We start from the raw sequence: 18,730 nt of genomic DNA, 5'->3' as shown, positions 1-18,730 counted from the left end.
CTAGGATATCAACCATTCAAAGTTGTCCTTAGGGGGAGTGACCATAGAATTCTATAGGAATTACTTTTACTGAGTAAAGTATTTGTCACGGTTACTACTTAACACAGTCAAAAAGTCATAATTCTGGCTTAACCTTGCCCATTTCCACAATTTATATTGGGGCTCTCGGGTAGAGGTCGACCGATTAATCGGAATGGCCAATTAATTAGGGCCGATTTTAAAGTTTTCATAACATACGGAAATCGGTATTTTTGGGTGCCGATTTGCCAATTAAAAAAAATATATATATTTATTTTTTATACGCAAGTAAGTTTATTTAACTAGACAAGTAAGTTAAGAACACATTCTTATTTTCAATGACGGCCTAGGAACAGTGGGTTAACTGCCTCGTTCAGGGGCAGTACGACAGATTTTTACCTTGTCAGCTCGGGGGATTCAATCTTACAACCTTACAGTTAACTAGTCCAACGCAATAACGACCTGCCTCTCGTTGCACTCCACAAGGAGACTGCCTGTTACGTGAATGCAGTAAGCCAAGGTAAGTTACTAGCTAGCATTAAACTTATCTTATAAAAAACAATCAATCACAATCACTAATTAACTATACATGGTTGATGATATTACTAGATATTATCTAGCGTGTCCTGCGTTGCATATAATCTGACTGAGCATACAAGTATCTTAAGTATCTGACTGAGCTGTGGTAGGCAGAAGCAGGCGCGTAAACACTCATTCATACAGCACTTTCGTGCGTTTTGCCAGCAGCTCTTCGTTGTGCGTCAAGCATTGCGCTGTTTATGACTTCAAGCCTATCAACTCCCGAGATGAGGCTGGTGTAAACGAAGTAAAATGGCTAGCTAGTTAGCGCGCGCTAATAGCGTTTCAAACGTCACTCGCTCTGAGCCTTCTAGTAGTTGTTCCCCTTGCTCTGCATGGGTAACGCTGCTTCGAGGGTGGCTGTTGTCGTTATGTTGCTGGTTCGAGCCCAGGGAGGAGCAAGGAGAGGGATGGAAGCTATACTCTTACACTGGCAATACTAAAGTGCCTATAAGAACATCTAATAGTCAAAGGTTAATGAAATACAAATGGTATAGAGGGAAATAGTCCTATAATTCCTATAATAACTACAACCTAAAATGTCTTACCTGGGAATATTGAAGACTCATGTCTGGAATATGTTCTCATGTTCTGAGCAAGGAACTGAAACGTTAGCTTTCTTACATAGCACATATTGCACTTTTACTTTCTTCTCCAACACTTTGTTTTTGCATTATTTAAACCAAATTGAACATGTTTCATTATTTACTTGAGGCTAAATTGATTTTATTGATGTATTATATTAAGTTAAAATAAGTGTTCATTCAGTATTGTTGTAATTGTCATTATTACAATTTTTTTTTAAATAACAAAATCGGCCGATTAATCGATATCAGCTTTTTTGGTCCTCCAATAATCAGTATCGGTATCGGCGTTGAAAAATCATAATCGGTCGACCTCTACTCTCGAGTGGCGCAGTGGTCTACTAAGGCACTGCATCCCAGGCTATATCACAACCGGCCGTGATTGGGAGTCCCATAGGGAGGTGCACAATTGGTCCAGCGTTGTCCGGGCTGGGGTAGGCCGTCATTGTAAATAAGAATTTCTTCTTAACTGACTTGCCTAGTTAAATAAAGGTAAAAATCTTCTTAAAATTAGATTTTTAAACCTAACACTAACTAGTGAAGGCCACGTTTGATTGGTTTGTTCTACAGACTTTCCGTGTATTTGAGCGGAAGTGTCAGGAACGAGATTAGGTGTAATGTACAGTTAAAGTCGGATGTTTACATACACTTAGGTTGGAGTCATTAAAACTTGTTTTTCAACCACTCCACAAATTTCTTGTTAACGAACTATAGTTTTGGCAAGTCGGTTAGGACATGTACTTTGTGTATGACACAAGTAATTTTTCCAACAATTGTTTACATACAGATTATTTCACTTATAATTCACTGTATCACAATTACAGTGGGTCAGAAGTTTACATACACTAAGTTGACTGTGCCTTTAAACAGCTTGGAAAATTCCAGAAAAGGATGTCATGGCTTTAGAAACTTCTGATAGGATAATTTACATAATTTGAGTCAATTGGAGGTGTACCTGTGGATGTATTCCAAGGCCTACCTTCAAACTCGGTGCCTCTTTTCTTGACATCATGGGAAAATCAAAAGAAATCAGCCAAGACCTCCGAAAAATAATTGTACACCTCCACAAGCCTGGTTCATCCTTGGGAGCAATTTCCAAATGCCTGAAGGTACCATGTTCATCTGTAGAAACAATAGTACGCAAGTATAAACACCATGAGACCACTCAGCTGTCATAGCGCTCAGAAAGGAGACGCGTTCTGTCTCCTAGAGATGAATGTACTTTGGTGCGAAAAGTGCAAATCAATCTCAGAACAACAGCAAAGGACATTGTGAAGATGCTGGAGGAAACAGGTACAAAAGTATCTATATCCACAGTAAAACGAGTCCTATATCGACATAATCTGAAAGGCCGATCAGCAAGGAAGAAGCCACTGCTCCAAAACCGCCATAAAAAAGCCAGACTACGGTTTGCAACTGCACATGGGGACAAAGATGGTACTGAAACAAAAATAAAACTGTTTGGCCATAATGACCACCGTTATGTTTGGAGGAAAAAGGGGGAGGCTTGCAAGCTGAAGAAGACCACTCTGACCGTGAAGCATAGGGGCGGCAGCATCATGTTGTGGGGGTGCTTTGCTGCAGGACTGCAGGACTCGTGCACTTCACACAATAGATGGCATCACGAGGAAAGAAAATGATGTGGATATATTAAAGCAGCATCTCAAGACATCAGTCAGGAAGTTAAAGCTTGGTCGCAAATGGGTCTTCCAAATGGACAATGACCCCAAGCATACTTCCAATGTTGTGGCAAAATGGCTTGAGGACAACAAAGTCATGGTATTGGAGTGGCCATTACAAAGCCCTGACCTCAATCCTATAGAACATTTGTGTGCAGAACTGAAAAAGCATATTCGAGCAAGGAGGCCTACAAACCGGACTCAGTTACACCAGCTCTGTCAGGAGGAATGGGCCAAAATTCACCCAACTTATTGTGGGAAGCTTGTGGAAGGCTACCTGAAATGTTTAACCTAAGTTAAACAATTTAAAGGCAATGCTACCAAATACTAATTGAGTGTATGTAAACTTCTGACCCACTGGGAATGTGTGGTGTATGATATACCATTTTGTATCTCCGGAGTCTCTACTTTTAGACGATGTAAAAAACACAATTTTGCTACAAAAGACCAAATCTAGGTGGTCGGTCACATATGGACATGTTGGCCTATAGATGAACTGCACTCTTAGTGTTGTGTGGCCTAATTATTATTGTAATTAATATGTATCTTTATTACTTATTATTATACTTAAAACAGTTTAAATTAAGCTAGTTTTTAGATTTGTAGAACATACTTCTGTGACTGAATTTGGTGTACAGTGTTACAATGACAAATAACAACTTGTCACTGTTCTTAATAATAATTACACAGTTATGATCATGTTGTAAATTGTTTCCTAATATTCTAAGAAACCCTAGGCTTAATCACTGCCTAGTTGATCCTTTTTACATTGTCAGCAGGAACATTTCTACATCGATGCAGTTAGATATAGGTCAGTCAAAGAAATAAATAGATGATTTGGACATAGTCTACTCATTCTCGGCAATGGGTGTTCAGATTGAGAACACAAGAAAGGAGACCAGACCTGTATTTTTCCACCAATAACCCCTTTTTACTCCTCCCAGGGGTTTCCAATGGTTGTGGCGCAACACTCATATGTACTACTGGAGCAGACCTAAGGGAAATTAACAGAACTAACTGTGTGGAGAGCGTGGGATAGTTACAGAACGGTACACTCTGCAGACCAGTTGGTTCCTCACCGTTGAGCCTGACATCCTATTTTATCTAGTAGTTCCTTTTAAAGCCTACGCTGTCTGGTAAAACCCAACCCTTGTTCTCTTTGAGGGGCATTGCTACTTCTGTGATGGTAAGACTTGTTTTTTAATCAATGTTTAAATGTTTCTTTGTTGCATTGGGTTCAACATTTGGCCACGGAGCATGTTTGATTTATCTCTGCGTTACATTTGAACAGGAGCTATATTTGGCAAACCTTTTTTCAGCATGCTCTTGATGTAGTGTTGATAGAGAAGTAGGCCTGTGGTAGAAAGTGCCTTTGCTGAATTGCTGTGGTCATTTTTATGATTTGGATTTGATGTATGTCCCTCAAAAACACTAAGACAAAATTTGTTTTTTAAAGTAGTACTTTGTAGCATAAATATACTTTAGCAGTATGATGAATATAGTCTACTGGGCAGTGTAATATAATGGTCAGTTGGTCACACTCACATTTGCTGAGTTAAACTGAGGACAAGACTGACTAAGTAGCCTTGGCATTCTATCACACTGTGGTATGTCAGGTCAACAGACTCCCAAAGCATTGACGCTGAAGAGGTTAAGACTTGGCTGAAGAGGTTAAGACTTGGCTGAAGAGGTTAAGACTTGGCTGAAGAGGTTAAGACTTGGCTGAAGAGGTTAAGACTTGGCTGAAGAGGTTAAGACTTGGCTGAAGAGGTTAAGACTTGGCTGAAGAGGTTAAGACTTGGCTGAAGAGGTTAAGACCTGGCTGAAGAGGTTAAGACCTGGCTGAAGAGGTTAAGACCTGGCTGAAGAGGTTAAGACCTGGCTGAAGAGGTTAAGACCTGGCGAGTGTAAAATACTGTAGACAAGTATGACCTGGGAGATGTGAAACTGGTGAAGCTACAAGTTACAACTGTCATATTATGTTGTTTTGCCTGAGGGTCCTGACTTCAGAAGTAGGCTATGTTGTTTGGATTAAGTTCCGGATAAATTATATAACATTGTACCTACTCAAAAACATAAAAAATATGTGTCATACAGTACTTAAAAAACAGGTTAAATAGATATAGATCAGCTTAAATATGTTAACTGTGTGTTACTTCATTCCTTTTCCCCCTTAAGGATAAATGGGCATAGTAGCTTTATAATGCCCATATTTCCTGGAAGCCTTTTTTTATTTATTATTTTATATTTAAAAAATGCTGTAATAATACTTGGATAAATTGTATTGTCATGTTGTTGGGTAATTCAATTTAACACATTTTTGCTATAGTGATTTTCTTTGCATTTTCCCATTAAATGATTTTGTTTATAGGATTAACAGTCCTCCCCTGATACAGAGAGTAGCCAAATGTATTTCAAAGTGCTCCAAATATAGTGTTTGAGTTGAACAATTTAAAATTTGTCACATACTTGAATCGAATGGAAAAATGCAAAATGAAGTTACAAACCAATTTATGCTGAGAAGTATTTATATACACTGTGAATTTCCCATGTTCTTGGGTTCATTTTGATTACTGCTCTCTGCACTTGTTGTGCAATGTGCAGTCAATGAGAAGTCAGAGTTTGTTTTACCAACAGTAGAGTCATCTGTTTGTACAATAGCACATTGTTTCAGTGATGGGTTTTCAGGAAAATGCTCATCTAGTTTTCTCTCCTATCTGGAGAGATATCAGCACCACTGGTGCTCAGATAAAAACAAGTGTCCTGAACATTTAGACAGGGAGGGACAAAAGTGACATTTTTCCAGTGATGAAATTGTTTGAAATTGGGAAAGGAACTTAAAGTTTTGCCTCCACTCCCCTCCTTGTCACATGTCTGTTTCACAGCATAGAAACGTTCCTGGATTAGGGGAGAATTAACACAAAGCAAAGACGCCACTTCAGCTGCGTTCTGAAACAAGGGAATCGAGTGAGCAACGGGGCGAAGCCGCACGCCAGCTGCTGCTACTGAAACACACCAGTGTCCAGAAGAAGACAAGTCCCAAAAAGAGACACACAGCAGCACGGACATAGACCACATCGTCACGAAAGAGGAAGAGGTCCCTCCACTTGAAAGCGCCCCCTGACTGAAGCATGGAGGAAAAGCCATTTTCGGTGATTGTGGTGAGTTGGAGTTTTTGTTTGTATTTCTATTCAGTCCCCCCCCCCACCTCCACATTACTGATCTCCTCACACACACCTTGTCAGAGACAGAGTGTTCTTTTTGTCCGATTTGAAATCAGTTCTTCTTGAAGCTACTCACATGAGCAGTATTGTTGTCATTCATGACAAATAGCAGTGTACAGCTGTTGACCATCAGTTGACCCTATGAGCTCTGTACAGAGATGTTCCAAGGATCAGCTAACTGGAGGTGAATTGAAGAGGCCTATAGGCCTACCTAACAAAATATAGGCTAATTAAATAAAAGCATGTCTACCATTTTTATTGTTGCTAACGATGTTCATTAGAGAAAGTAAATGTAGTTAGAATTCTAGCTAGTTGTAAAAACATTTGTAACATGATTTAATGTGGAGGTCTCATTAGCTGTCACCAGCTACTGCACAGCCAGTGGTGAAGTAAAGTTTGTGTAATTTCCCAAGTTTTGTAGTAATTTTTTACTGTAGACCTACTGTCTACATTTCTTATGTTAATAGTGCCACATTTGTACTGTGTTAGAGAGAATCCAATTAGGAACCGAAAAGGCTATAAATTCTGTCCTCCCAAAAATATTTTATAATTTGATCAAAGGAAAATTAAATGATTGTTTCGCACTCAAAATGAAAGATTATTGCATATGAACCAAAGAGCTTTGAAGGTCATTTTGATTATACATTTACTTGGGATAAAGTCAATAAATATCACTTTCATTTGAATGCTCTTTTAGTAGTATTTTGCGTGAATATTTGTTATTTTGGTTCAGCCTATCATTTGAAGACCTACCCTATTTATCTTCGTTAACAAGGTGTTACCTGTACTTGATCGATGTGATTCTACAAGACGCTAGCTTGAATTTCTGAAGTTCCATTTGTCTTTTTATGTATTTTCTATGTGTCTTATGTTTACATAGTTTGTAAGAAACCGGTTTTGACCATCCCTAATCTTGTATGCCATGCCTTCATCCTTTTCGATGTTTAACTACTGAGAAGATGATTGGCTTCTAAGAAATTCTGGGGATAGTGGCTGGCTATAGTAGTAGTACTGAAGTAACTGGACCTTGTGTGGCTTTACCCAAAAGGACCCATGTGTCTGTCAAGCAGGTATACTACAGGCTGATTGTTTGACTTGGCCGATGTGGTTCTTGCAGCAGCCACTTCTGTAATTGTCTGGACAGTGTGTCCCTGGCTGTAAATATGCTCAGACCAAGGCCTCAGTAACAACAACATCACATGTTCTTCACAACAACATTTTCAAACTTCAAATTTCACACTGCTGTTAGTAAACCAGGAAAAGAGATAGAGATAGAATGTTAAACCTCTCTTATCTGGACAGGAAAAAAGTAAGGTTGAATGAGTAAGGTCAAACCCTGAGGTCGACCTTGAGGTCCAAACGTGAAGTCAAAGGTAGATAAGAGCCAGAGATCCTCCCCTCTATTTCCCTCCCCTTCTGTGATTGGTTCCCCCATGCTCCAGTCGCAATGGCTGAGTCTGTTGTCTTCTACTGACAGACAGTGATGCTAGTCATTCCACAGGACCGAACCTTTCTCCCGCCATCACTAACTGTCACTGCTTCACTGCCCCGGCTCCCTTGCATACAGTATATTGCATTACATACACTACATTATTAAAAGTATCTACAGTATGTGGACACCTGATCGTCAAACATTTCATGGGCTTTAATATGGAGTTGGTCCGCCCTTTACTGCTATAACAGCCTCCACTCTTCTGGGAAGGACTTGCTTCCATTCAGCCGCAAGTGCATTAGTGAGATCAGGCAATGATGTTGGGTGATTAGGCCTCGCTCGCAGTCGGCATTCCAATTCATCCCAAAGGTGTTTGATGGGGTTGAGGTCAGGGCTCTGTGCAGGCCAGTCAATTTCTTCCACACCGATCTTGACAAACCATTTCTGTATGGACTTTGCTTTGTGTACAAGGGCATTGTCATGCTGGAACATTAAAGGAGCTTCCCCAAATTGTTGCCACAAAGTTGGAAGCACAGAATTGTCTAGAATGTCATTGTATGCTGTTGCTTTAAGATTTCCCTTCACTTTAAACAAGGGACCTAGCCTGAACCATGAAAACAGCCCCAGATCATTATTCCTCCTACACCAAACTTTACAGTTGGCACTATGCAGGTAGCGTTCTCCTGGCATCCGCCAAACCCAGATTCATCCGTCAGACTGCCAGATGGCGAAGCGTGGTTCATCCCTCCAGAGAACGCGTTTCCACTGCTCCAGAGTCCAATGGCGACAAGCTTTACACCACTCCAACCGATGCTTGGCATTGCACATGGTGATCTTAGGCTTTTTACACGCTACGCGCTTCAGCACTCAGCAGTCCCGTTCTGTGAGCTTTTGTGGCCTACCACTTTGCTGCTGAGCCGCTGTTGCTCCTAGACTTTCTACTTCACAGTAACAGCACCTACAGATGACCGGGGCAGCTCTAGAAGGGCAGAAATTTGACAAACTGACTTGTTGAAAAGATGGCATCCTATGACGGTGCCACGTTGAAAGTCACTGAGCTCTTCAGTAAGGCCATTCTACTGCCAATGTATGTCTATGGCAATTGCTTGGCTGTGTTCTCGATTTTATACACTGGTCAGCAATGTGTGTGGCTGAAATAGCTGAATCCACTCATTTGAAGGGGTGTCCACATACTTTTGTATATATAGTGTATATACATAACCTAATTTATGTTTTAGACGTTGTATACTTATTTTCCCTTGCTGCTAAAATTGTTCTTCCTGGTTTTCTATCTATTCAAGCAGAGAAGTTATATTGCATGGACAGGCTGGTATCATTTTGCTTGCAATTGTGCTTTAGAAACCCAATTCTGACTCTTTCCAACCTTTCTAAGGAAGGCCTTATCTTTTGAATAGCTCTCTAACATCTTTTATAGCTTTGGGCTCACTTTCCCTGAATTGGCAGCCGGATTAGGTTTTGGCAGACCGTTTTACGAGACAGCTAGATGTCTTTTATGCTTTGAGAGAAGAAATGTTGGGAAGGGAGTGGGGTGAGGGATTTGCACATTTGTCTGCTCGGCACCTCATTTAGATGTGGTAGGACAATGAGTAGCATCCTGTCTGACTGCTGCTCTCCTGCTCGTCTCTTGGGAACAGCCAAATGGAGAACACAACTCAAAGCCCCACCTCGAATAGAGCCCGACCAATAAATAAGATGACCGATATTATCGGACGATATTAGCCTTTCACAGAAATATTTCTATTGGTCGTTATTCCACAGATGCCAATATTATTATATAATATTATTCCACTTATGCCAATATTATATACAGTTGAAGTCGGAAGTTTATATACACTTAGGTTGGAGTCATTAAAACTCGTTTTTCAACCACTCCACATATTTCTTGTTAACAAACTATTGTTTTGGCAAGTCGGTTAGGACATCTACTTTGTGCATGACACAAGTAATTTTTCCAACAAGTGTTTACAGACAGATTATTTCACTTATAATTCACTGCATCATAATTCCAGTGGGTCAGAAGTTTACATACACTAAGTTGACTGTGGCTTTAAACAGCTTGGAATATTCCAGAAAATGATGTCATGGCTTTAGAAACTTCTGATACGCTAATTTACATAATTTGGAGGTGTACCTGTGGATGTATTTCAAGGCCTACCTTCAAACTCAGTGCCTCTTCGATTGACATCATGGGAAAATCAAAATAAATCAGCCATGGCCTCGTAAAAAAAATTGTAGACCTCCACAAGTCTGGTTCATCCTTGGGAGCAATTTCCAAACGCCTGAAGGTACCATGTTCATCTGTAGAAACAATAGTATGCAAGTATAACCACCATGGGACCATGCAGCTGTTATAGCGCTCAGAAAGGAGACACGTTCTGTCTCCTAGAGATGAACGTACTTTGGTGTGAAAAGTGCAAATCAATCCCAAAACAACAGCAAAGGAACTTGTGAAGATTCTGAAGGAAACAGGTACAAAAGTATCTATATCCACAGTAAAACGAGTCCTATATCGACATAACCTAAAAGGCTGCTCAGCAAGGAAGAAGCCACTGCTCCAAAACCGCCATAAAAAAGCCAGACTACGTTTTGCAACTGCACATGGGGACAAAGATCATACTTTTTGGAGAAATGATGAAACAAAAATAGAACTGTTGGCCATAATGACCATTGTTATGTTTGGAGGGAAAAGGGGGAGGCTTGCAAGCTGAAGAACACCATCCCAACTGCGAAGCACGGGGTGGCAGCATCATTTTGTGGGGGTGCTTTGCTGCGGGAGGGACTGGTGCACTTCACAAAATAGATGGCATCATGAGAAAAGAAAATTATGTGGATATATTGAAGCAACATCTCAAGACATCAGTCAGGATGTTAAAGCTTGGTCGCAAATGGGTTTTCCAAATGGACAATGACTCCAAGAATACTTCCAAAGTTGTGGCAAAATGGCTTAAGGACAAGAAAGTCATGGTATCGGAGTGGCCATCACAAAGCTCTGACCTCAATCCTATAGAAAATGTGCGAGCAAGGAAGCCTACATCCCGGACTCAGTTATACCTGCTCTGTCAGGAGGAATGGGCCAAAATTCACCCAACTTATTGTGTGAAGCTTGTGGAAGGCTACCCAAAATGTTTTACCCAAGTTAAACAATTTAAATGCAGCAGTGCTACCAAATACGAATTGAGTGTATGTAAACTTCTGACAAACTGGGAATGTGATAAAAGAAATAAAAAATAATTCTCTCTACTATTATTCTGACATTTCACATTCTTAAAATAAAGTGGTGATCCTAACTGACCTAAGACAGGGAATTTTTACTCGGATTAAATGTCAACAATTGTGAAAAACTGAGTTTAAATGTATTTGGCTAAGGTGTATGTAAACTTCCGACTTCAACTGTACATAGAATAAACAAATATGTCTGCTCATTTGAGGTATTTTAAAAACAAAACATTTTCAATGGTTACCTGAGGGCTCTCTACTAGCTGGTCATTGAACATCATACAGCCCTAGGTCACAATGTGCGAGAGAGAGTAAGCATGTTGGTTTAACAGTGAGTAGTTTATAACAGCCAGCGTATTTGTAAATGAAAAAAAGTACACCAATCAAGCTGCCCTGTCCTCATCACACTCTCCACTTAGTTAACATTAGCAGGCTAGCTAGCCAGCAAAGTTGTTAGCTTAGCTATCTAGCCAGCAATATAGTTAGCTAGCTATCTGTGCTACTTGTGTGCTAACACTGGACTGGTGCCAAAGTGAACACTCGACACAAAAATAATACTGTTACTGTCTAGGCCTATTATGTTAGCTAGTGGGTTTATTTTGTTTGTTTTCCAAAATATTCCATCTTCAAAAAGCAAGACAGTTGGCACAGATCTATCATTCGGGCCATGTGCTAACATGGGAGATAAGTAGCTATCATTAGTTATCTAGTTAAATTAGAATGTGTGACTAAAAGCAGTCTGGCAAGAATTTGCCTGCTTAAACGTTTCCAGTCATCAGCGCATAGCCATTTGCAGTTGAAATGTATAGCCAATATATGTTGTATTGACAGGGTAATGTACATATGGGTTCTGTGAGAAAACATTGTCGTAATGAACAGCTAGCTTGTGCGTGTCATAATGTACTCATTGCGAGGTTGCCATGAAGTGTTTGTTTACATAACCTTTGACTGTTTTAAACACTGTAGTAAATCTACTCAAGACAAATGCTGCCGTTGACAAGTAGCGGTGACATTACGAACAGCATGTTACTGCATTTCAATGCTTATTTGTGAATTTGTGAACAGTGCAGTTTCAGATTTACTTTGAGACAAAGTTTAATTAATTCAGCCAGCCACCCCTTGTGGTGGTCTAGCACAAACACTTTTGCGAACTTCTTATACAGTGCCACTTCTTTAACTTGTACCTAAGAAGGTAAACTAAACAAGTTTTATATTTACTGTTGTATTTATAGAGGATGTAGTTGCTTTTTGGTGGATATCCTGTAAACCACAAATAAAATGTTCATAAATAATGTACAATTGTATATTTTGTTAAATCATAATTTAGAGTATCTGGTAATTAGTGTAAAAGATTATTGTGTAATTTTGTAATAATTTTTTAAATAAATTCTTTTCACCTCTAAATTACTTTATATCTGCAGATCTAACGGTAATCGGTGACTTTTGCCTTTCTAAAATCGGTATCGGATCCAAAAATACCATATCGCTCAGGCTCTAGTCATACAATGGTGACGAGCATGTCAAACGATTTTGAAAAGTGCTTTCTATCATCACTTCTAAAATATTTTTTTTTACAAAAATCCCCATGTCTTTGCCTACCTCGTCACCGACGCTAGTTTTAATGTGAGCGGTTTAGAAACGCAATCTGAGGGCTACCAGTCCCAGACGTCCCAATATTTTCAAACATGTTTGATTTTATAGTCACAAAATCTGCAATGCTCTTGTAGCGTGATGTGCAACGACAAGTTTTGAGAACAGTGATCGGCAATAGCCAATGAGACCTCCCAAGAGAAGGAGCCAGTGAGATGATGATCTTGTTTCCCATCACACAGGATGTGTAGACTCTCGAGCAGGAGCGATGACTACTACTAGTATGCGTTTGTACTTGCCTTTAACCAAAGCCAAAGTGTCAAATCGTTACAGCTCTAAAGTTCACAAACAATGTTATTCAATTGAAAAATGTTGGCTAGATATTTGTGACTTGTTTCAGGAAATTAGGCGCATTTCCATGTCACTACTTCACAGGAGTGGCATTTGAACGTAAACATTTATTAGAACTACAAAAGTTGTGCTACTTTCAACAACATTGATGCCCTAAATTTAGCAGGCGCTATCGAAAGATCAGTTGGAAAAAGTGATGGTCTACTTTCTGCACACGCCATGTTCAGTGTGAACCGGAGTGACTTGACACAATGCTAGCCAAATTATGTATCTACAAACAAAACGTTAAATGTTAAATGTTTCAAGTCTGCTGTGAAGCGTTCATCCATGTAAGAGTCTAGCTACATTTTCAGATATATGTTTCTAATTTTGTCAGAAAGTTGTTGTTTTTTATTGCAAGTTAAAGCGTACTGTTAGTTAGCTAGCAAATGTTAGCTTGCTGGCTCGATAGCTAACGTTACGTGTATGGTCTGTGTAGTAATATTATTTGAATCAGAAAAACATTTGCATTGCTAGGTATAGCCTAATGTTAGCTAGCTAACATTGAACCTTGTTTGTTTAGCTTTAGCTACCTGCAGATTCATACTACAGCTATGGCAATGTTTGTATTGGTAGTAGTATGAGTTGGGATTATGCCGGTTCATTGTTTAGCTAGCTACCTAGCTAGCTACATGTCTAAACAAAAGGTTCCACTTCGGCCAGACAATAGTGACCCATCTACGTAGCTAGATGTGGCTGGTGTGTCGGTGTGTCGGGTAAGCGCCATCTAATAATAAGAAAACAACATGTTTTAAATATTTGTATCTGTTTTGGACATTGCTACTATGCTAGTAACCACTATGCTAGTAAACGTTTACACCGTCTGTGTCCTGTGCATGTGACAAATAAATGTAGATTTTTATTTGATATAGCGTGTGTTTGTGTTTACCACATAGACTCACATGAGAATCTTTAAAGAGATGTGTGGGGCTAAGGCTTTAGAGGGTGTGAACGATGCTGAATGGGTGTAGACAAAGAAGAGCTCTCCAGTAGGTGTACCAAAACATTCAAGGGACATTTTCTCAAAACGTGGGTTTTCAAGTTTAGCAACTTCCAAAGCAGAATTACTTTTCCATTGTTCCTCAACTGCAGTGTATGATATCCCATTTTCTAGCTCTGAGTCTCTACTTTTGTCCAAAGTAAAACGCACAATTTCAAATGTTGCTACATAACACCGAATCTAGGCGGTCAGTTACATTTCAACTCTGTATGGCAAGCGTGAATGTCTGACGGAAAACTTTTATGAGGCTTCTTTGAGCCACAGCTCATTCTAGGTGAGACAGCGTGGTATCGACAATCCTCATGACCAAGTGAAGAATCTTGTAGTGTGTAACCCCCTGTCTGTACCACATCCTTAAGTCTGCGCACCACTACGTTGGCAAAGCAAAATAAATAAATACAGGAAAGCCTGTTGTTTAATGTGAGAGGCTCAGTGACGTTAGGATTTAGAAAATCGGCTTCAGTCCTTTATGTTGCCTACTTTGTAACATTCTCACCTTGGAAAACTGGCAAGACTGTGACTGTAGTATTGAGGTGTGTATGAGTGGGTGGTCTCAACGACTTTATGTTGTTAACAGTTGCCCTGCCATGTGAAGTTTGCGTAAAGACAATACGTCTCAAGTTAAGTTTGTCTGTCCCATACAACTTCAGTCTGCCCAAAAGTTTTTTCTTTCCTCCTTATGTAAGGAGGACCATATTCAGCTGTCAATCACTCACTTATATTAGCTTAAGTGTTCACATCTTTGTAACTGTGCAATCGTGCTGCCTTCAGGGCATGGGAACAGGTGTGAGGGAGCAAAAGGGAAGTTAAACATGATTTCTGTTTATGTTTGAACCTCTGACTGTACAGTGCACCAAGTGGCAGAGCCAGGGAAAATGCAGCCACTGTGGCGAAGGTACAGTGGGGGGAGGAAGGTCACCAAATGCCAAACACGTCCACTGCTGCGCTTCCTTTTAAAGATCCCCCAACCAAAGAACCCTTTGAGTTTCGGCCTTTAGATTTCATTTGAAGAAACCACTCAGGCTGAAAATAACGTTTTTTCCAACTTTTCTTCCTCTCCCTTCTGTTTAATGGCAGCCCCCTCCAAAAAAAGGGTAAACAAAGTTAAAAAAGAGACCCACTTTCATCCGCTGGCGAGTTTGTAAAATTATGGACAGCTATTGAGCATTGTGTTCCCTCAACGGGCCTCTTAAATCTTCTCATCTCTTTTATTATTATTATTTTCAACAGTCCATTTGAGGTCTTTCAAAGGCTTTTCACCCCATATTTAGGTAATTTGTTGCGCTTGAACTCAACCTGCTCTGCCCCTTGTCTAGTGAATGGGAGATATAGGAATGGGATAAAGCGGGTCTGCTGTTCTCGGGGCTCCCACACAGGAACACCCGTCTTCACATTAGTTATCACTTTGATTCCTTCAATTGATTCCTTCAATGCCCAAGGCTCACCAAAAGCATCTCAAATTCCCCCACCATTTCAAATCGAATCAACGTGCACCTACTCATTCAAGGGTTTTTCATAATAGTGTAGACATCAGAACTATGAAATAACACATATGGAATCATGTAGTAACCAAAAAATATATTTTATATTTGAAATTCTTCAAAGAAGCCATGACAGCTTTACACACTCTTGGCATTTTCTCAACCAGCTTCACCTGGAATGCTTTTCCAACGGACTTGAAGGAGTTCCCACATATGCTGAGCACTCGTTGGTTGCTTTTCCTTCACTCTGCGGTCCAACTCATCCCAAACCATCTCAATTTAGTTGAGGTTGGGTGATTGTGGAGGTCAGGTCATCTGATGCAGCCCTCCATCACTCTCCTTCTTGGTCAAATAGCCATTACACAGCCTGGAGGTATGTTGGGTCATTGTCCTGTTTGAAAACAAATGATAGTCTGCCTAAGTGCGAACCAGATGGGGTGGTGTATCGCTGCAGATTACTGTGGTAGCCATGCTGGTTAAGTGTGCCTTGAATTCTAAATAAATCACAGACAGTGATCACACCTCCTCCTCCTTGCTTCACGGTGGGAACCACAAATGGGGAGATCATCTGATCAATTTTCCGCATTGACTGACCTTCATGTCCTAAAGTAATGATGGACTATCGTTTCTCTTTGCTTATTTGAGCTGTTCTTGCCATAATATGGACTTGGTATTTTACCAAATAGGGCTATCTTCTGTATACCACCCCTTCCTTGTCACAACACAACTTATTGGCTCAAAGGCATTAAGAAGGAAAGATATTCCACAAATGACCTTTTAACAAGCCACACCTGTTAATTGAAATACATTCCAGGAATCTCAAATATAAAATATATTTTGATTTGTTTAACACTTTAACACACTACATGAATCCATATGGGTTATTTCATTGTTTTGATGTCTTCACTATTATTCTACAATGTAGACAATCGTAAAAAATAAAGAAAATCCTGGAATGAGTTGTAGGTGGGTCCAAACTTTTGACTGCTACTGTATATATTTTGTTGTTGTTGATTATTCACATGTTCACTAAGGTATGTTACATTGTATCTGGTTCCTGGAACTCTGACATAATTCCAAATAGGACCTAGAATCCTACAACCACCAGTTATGTTGACCTAGCTAGAGACAAGGCCTTCAACCTGGCCATTGCACAAAAATGTTCCTCTGTTGAAGTTTTTCCCCCTCTTATATATTAGTTAATTTAATTTTAAGATTATGAAAGTATGCAGGAAGAATGAAATACCAGATACATTAGCACAATGAGCTGATGCCAACACATTCACATTCATTTTGATGCTATTTGAATGATTTTAGTAAATTCATTGTTACTCCAGAAATATTTGCTGTGTATGTAGGCTACGAGTCAAATATGAGATTTTCTAACTTTTGGTAACCTATTCCCCCTCCAAAAAATGTGGGAATTTAGTTTTTTTCCCGCAAACCTCTGTCACTTCTAATAGTATTTCATCTCAACTACGATTGCTGCTGCTCTTCTAATTTGCTCATTGTTGAATCCACGTGAGGCGAACTCAAGTCACATATAACTCACTTTAATCTCCAGCAATGATCCCATATGTTTGTCAAATTGTGTATGTTGTGTGCTTTTTCCAGCCCTATTTGTTCCCAAGCTACTCCACTGAGCCCCATTCTCCCTGGAGGGGATCTGAGCTACACGCTATTTATAAAGAATTAACAGCTGGGGCCCTTCCAGCTAAATAACGGAGCGGAGAAATTATCATGGAAACTTCAGGTTAACCCAAGCGTTAGAGATTGCTCTCCTGTGTCCCTGAATGCTGCCAGGCTAAGCAAACGTCACACTTCAAACTGGAAGAAATGCTCAGGAAGTTGTTTTCCGACCAATGAATTTGTCCTTTTGTTGCCCAGACAAAGGCTGTCAGTCGCGCCAAATAATGGCAGTTTAAAAAAAAAAAACTTTCTTTGGTTTCTGTCCTCCGTGTCATGTAGTCCTTCCAGCCTGAGAGATTCTCCAGAGCTACTTGCTGTCACTTTTCTGTTTCCCGGTCTAAACTGTTGAGTAAATTGAGGGTTATCCAAGTTTTCCATGTGCCAAGCCTTCGCACACCCCATCACTTACTTGGGAACCTAATCAGAGGTGATGAGATATTAAGTTAATTGCAATAAGGGACAGAGATCTTTATGCAGGCGGATTTAATAGGACCAAACATTAGCATCTCCACGAGTGAGCTGGACATCTCTTCAGCACTGCACTGGATGCTACATCTATCACTAAAGAAGACTAGATGGAGAAAAAAATACATGTCATACCAATTAACAGAGGTCTCTACGATAAAGTTGAATGACTGCTAAACGCATCCCGTGATCCAGTCTACACCTGATATTAAAATGTGTTCTGTGATCGTATTGTGGACGTTACAGTGAGATGTTCTAGAGGAACACACTCAGTACTCATTTTGAGCCTGATAGTTAGGCAATTGTTACTTTTGGGGGGGAAACAAATCGGTATCAACTAAAATAAATCAAATGAGGAGAAGGAACATAAGATTAATTCCTACTTTTGCTCAAGGGTAGCTAAAAATCCCACCACTCATAGGAAACATGAACCATGGAGTATCCAAGTAAATCTTATTCTGCTTGTGCAACGTTACAGTGCCTTCAGAAAATATTCAGACCCCTTAATTTTTTCCACATTTTGTCACATTACAGCCTTATTCTAACATTTATTAAATTATTTTCCCCCTCATCATTCTAAACACAATACCCCCATAATGACATTATTGTAAATGTATTAAAAATAAACAGAAATACCTTATTTACCTAAGTATTCAGACCCTTTGCTATGAGACTCCAAATTGAGCTCAGGTGCATCCTGTTTCCATTGATCATCCCTGAGATGCTTCTACAACTGGATTGGAGTTCACCTGTGTTACATTCAATTGATTGGACATGATTTGGAAAGGCACACATCTGTCTATATAAGGTCCCACAGTTCACAGAGCATGTCAGAGCAAAAACCAAGCCATGAGGTTGAAGGAATTGTCCGTAGAGCTCCGAGACAGGATTGTGCCGAGGCACAGGCCTGGAAAAGAGTACCAAAACATTTCTGCAGCATTGAAGGTCCCCAAGAACACAGTGGCCTCCATCATTCTTAAATGGAAGAAGTTTGGAACCACCAAGACCAGAGCTGGCTGCCCGGCCAAACTGAGCAATCGGGGGAGAAGGGCCTCGGTCAGGGAGGTGACCAAGAACCCGATGGTCACTGACAGAGTTCCTCTGTGGAGATGGGAGTACCTTCCAGAAGGACAACCATCTCTGCAGCACTCCACCAATCAGGTCTTTATGGTAAAGTGGGCAGACGGAAGCCACTCCTCAGTAAAAGGCACATGACAGCCCACTTGGAGTTTGCCAAAAGACACCTAAAGGACTCAGACCTTGAGAAACAAGATTCTCTGGTCTGATGAAACCAAGATTGAACTCTTTGACCTGAATGCCAAGAGTCACGTCTGGAGGAAACCTGGCACCATCTCTACGATG

At 40.1% G+C, this 18,730-nt stretch overlaps 1 protein-coding gene across 4 annotated transcripts in view; it reads left to right on the top strand.

Moving 5' to 3' along the window:
* slc6a9 (solute carrier family 6 member 9) overlaps window positions 1-18,730 on the top strand; it is an 82,555-nt gene that overhangs the window by 12,661 nt on the left and 51,164 nt on the right. For 2 of the 4 annotated variants that reach the window (XM_021613260.2, XM_021613258.2), the window contains exon 2: window positions 5,746-6,021. The exons of 1 other annotated variant lie outside the window; for it this stretch is intronic. In XM_021613260.2, the coding sequence (XP_021468935.1) occupies window positions 5,992-6,021 (30 nt within the window). In that variant the 5' untranslated portion in view covers window positions 5,746-5,991. Of the gene's footprint in view, window positions 1-3,870; window positions 4,047-5,745; window positions 6,022-18,730 lie in introns of those variants that run through there. One more of the 4 variants, XM_021613259.2, reaches the window with a different exon arrangement.

Source organism: Oncorhynchus mykiss, chromosome 8 (genome assembly GCF_013265735.2).
Source record: "Oncorhynchus mykiss isolate Arlee chromosome 8, USDA_OmykA_1.1, whole genome shotgun sequence".
NCBI classification, from domain to species: domain Eukaryota; kingdom Metazoa; phylum Chordata; class Actinopteri; order Salmoniformes; family Salmonidae; genus Oncorhynchus; species Oncorhynchus mykiss.
Note: the sequence above shows the minus strand (reverse complement) of the source record. Positions and strands in the feature narration are given on the sequence as shown.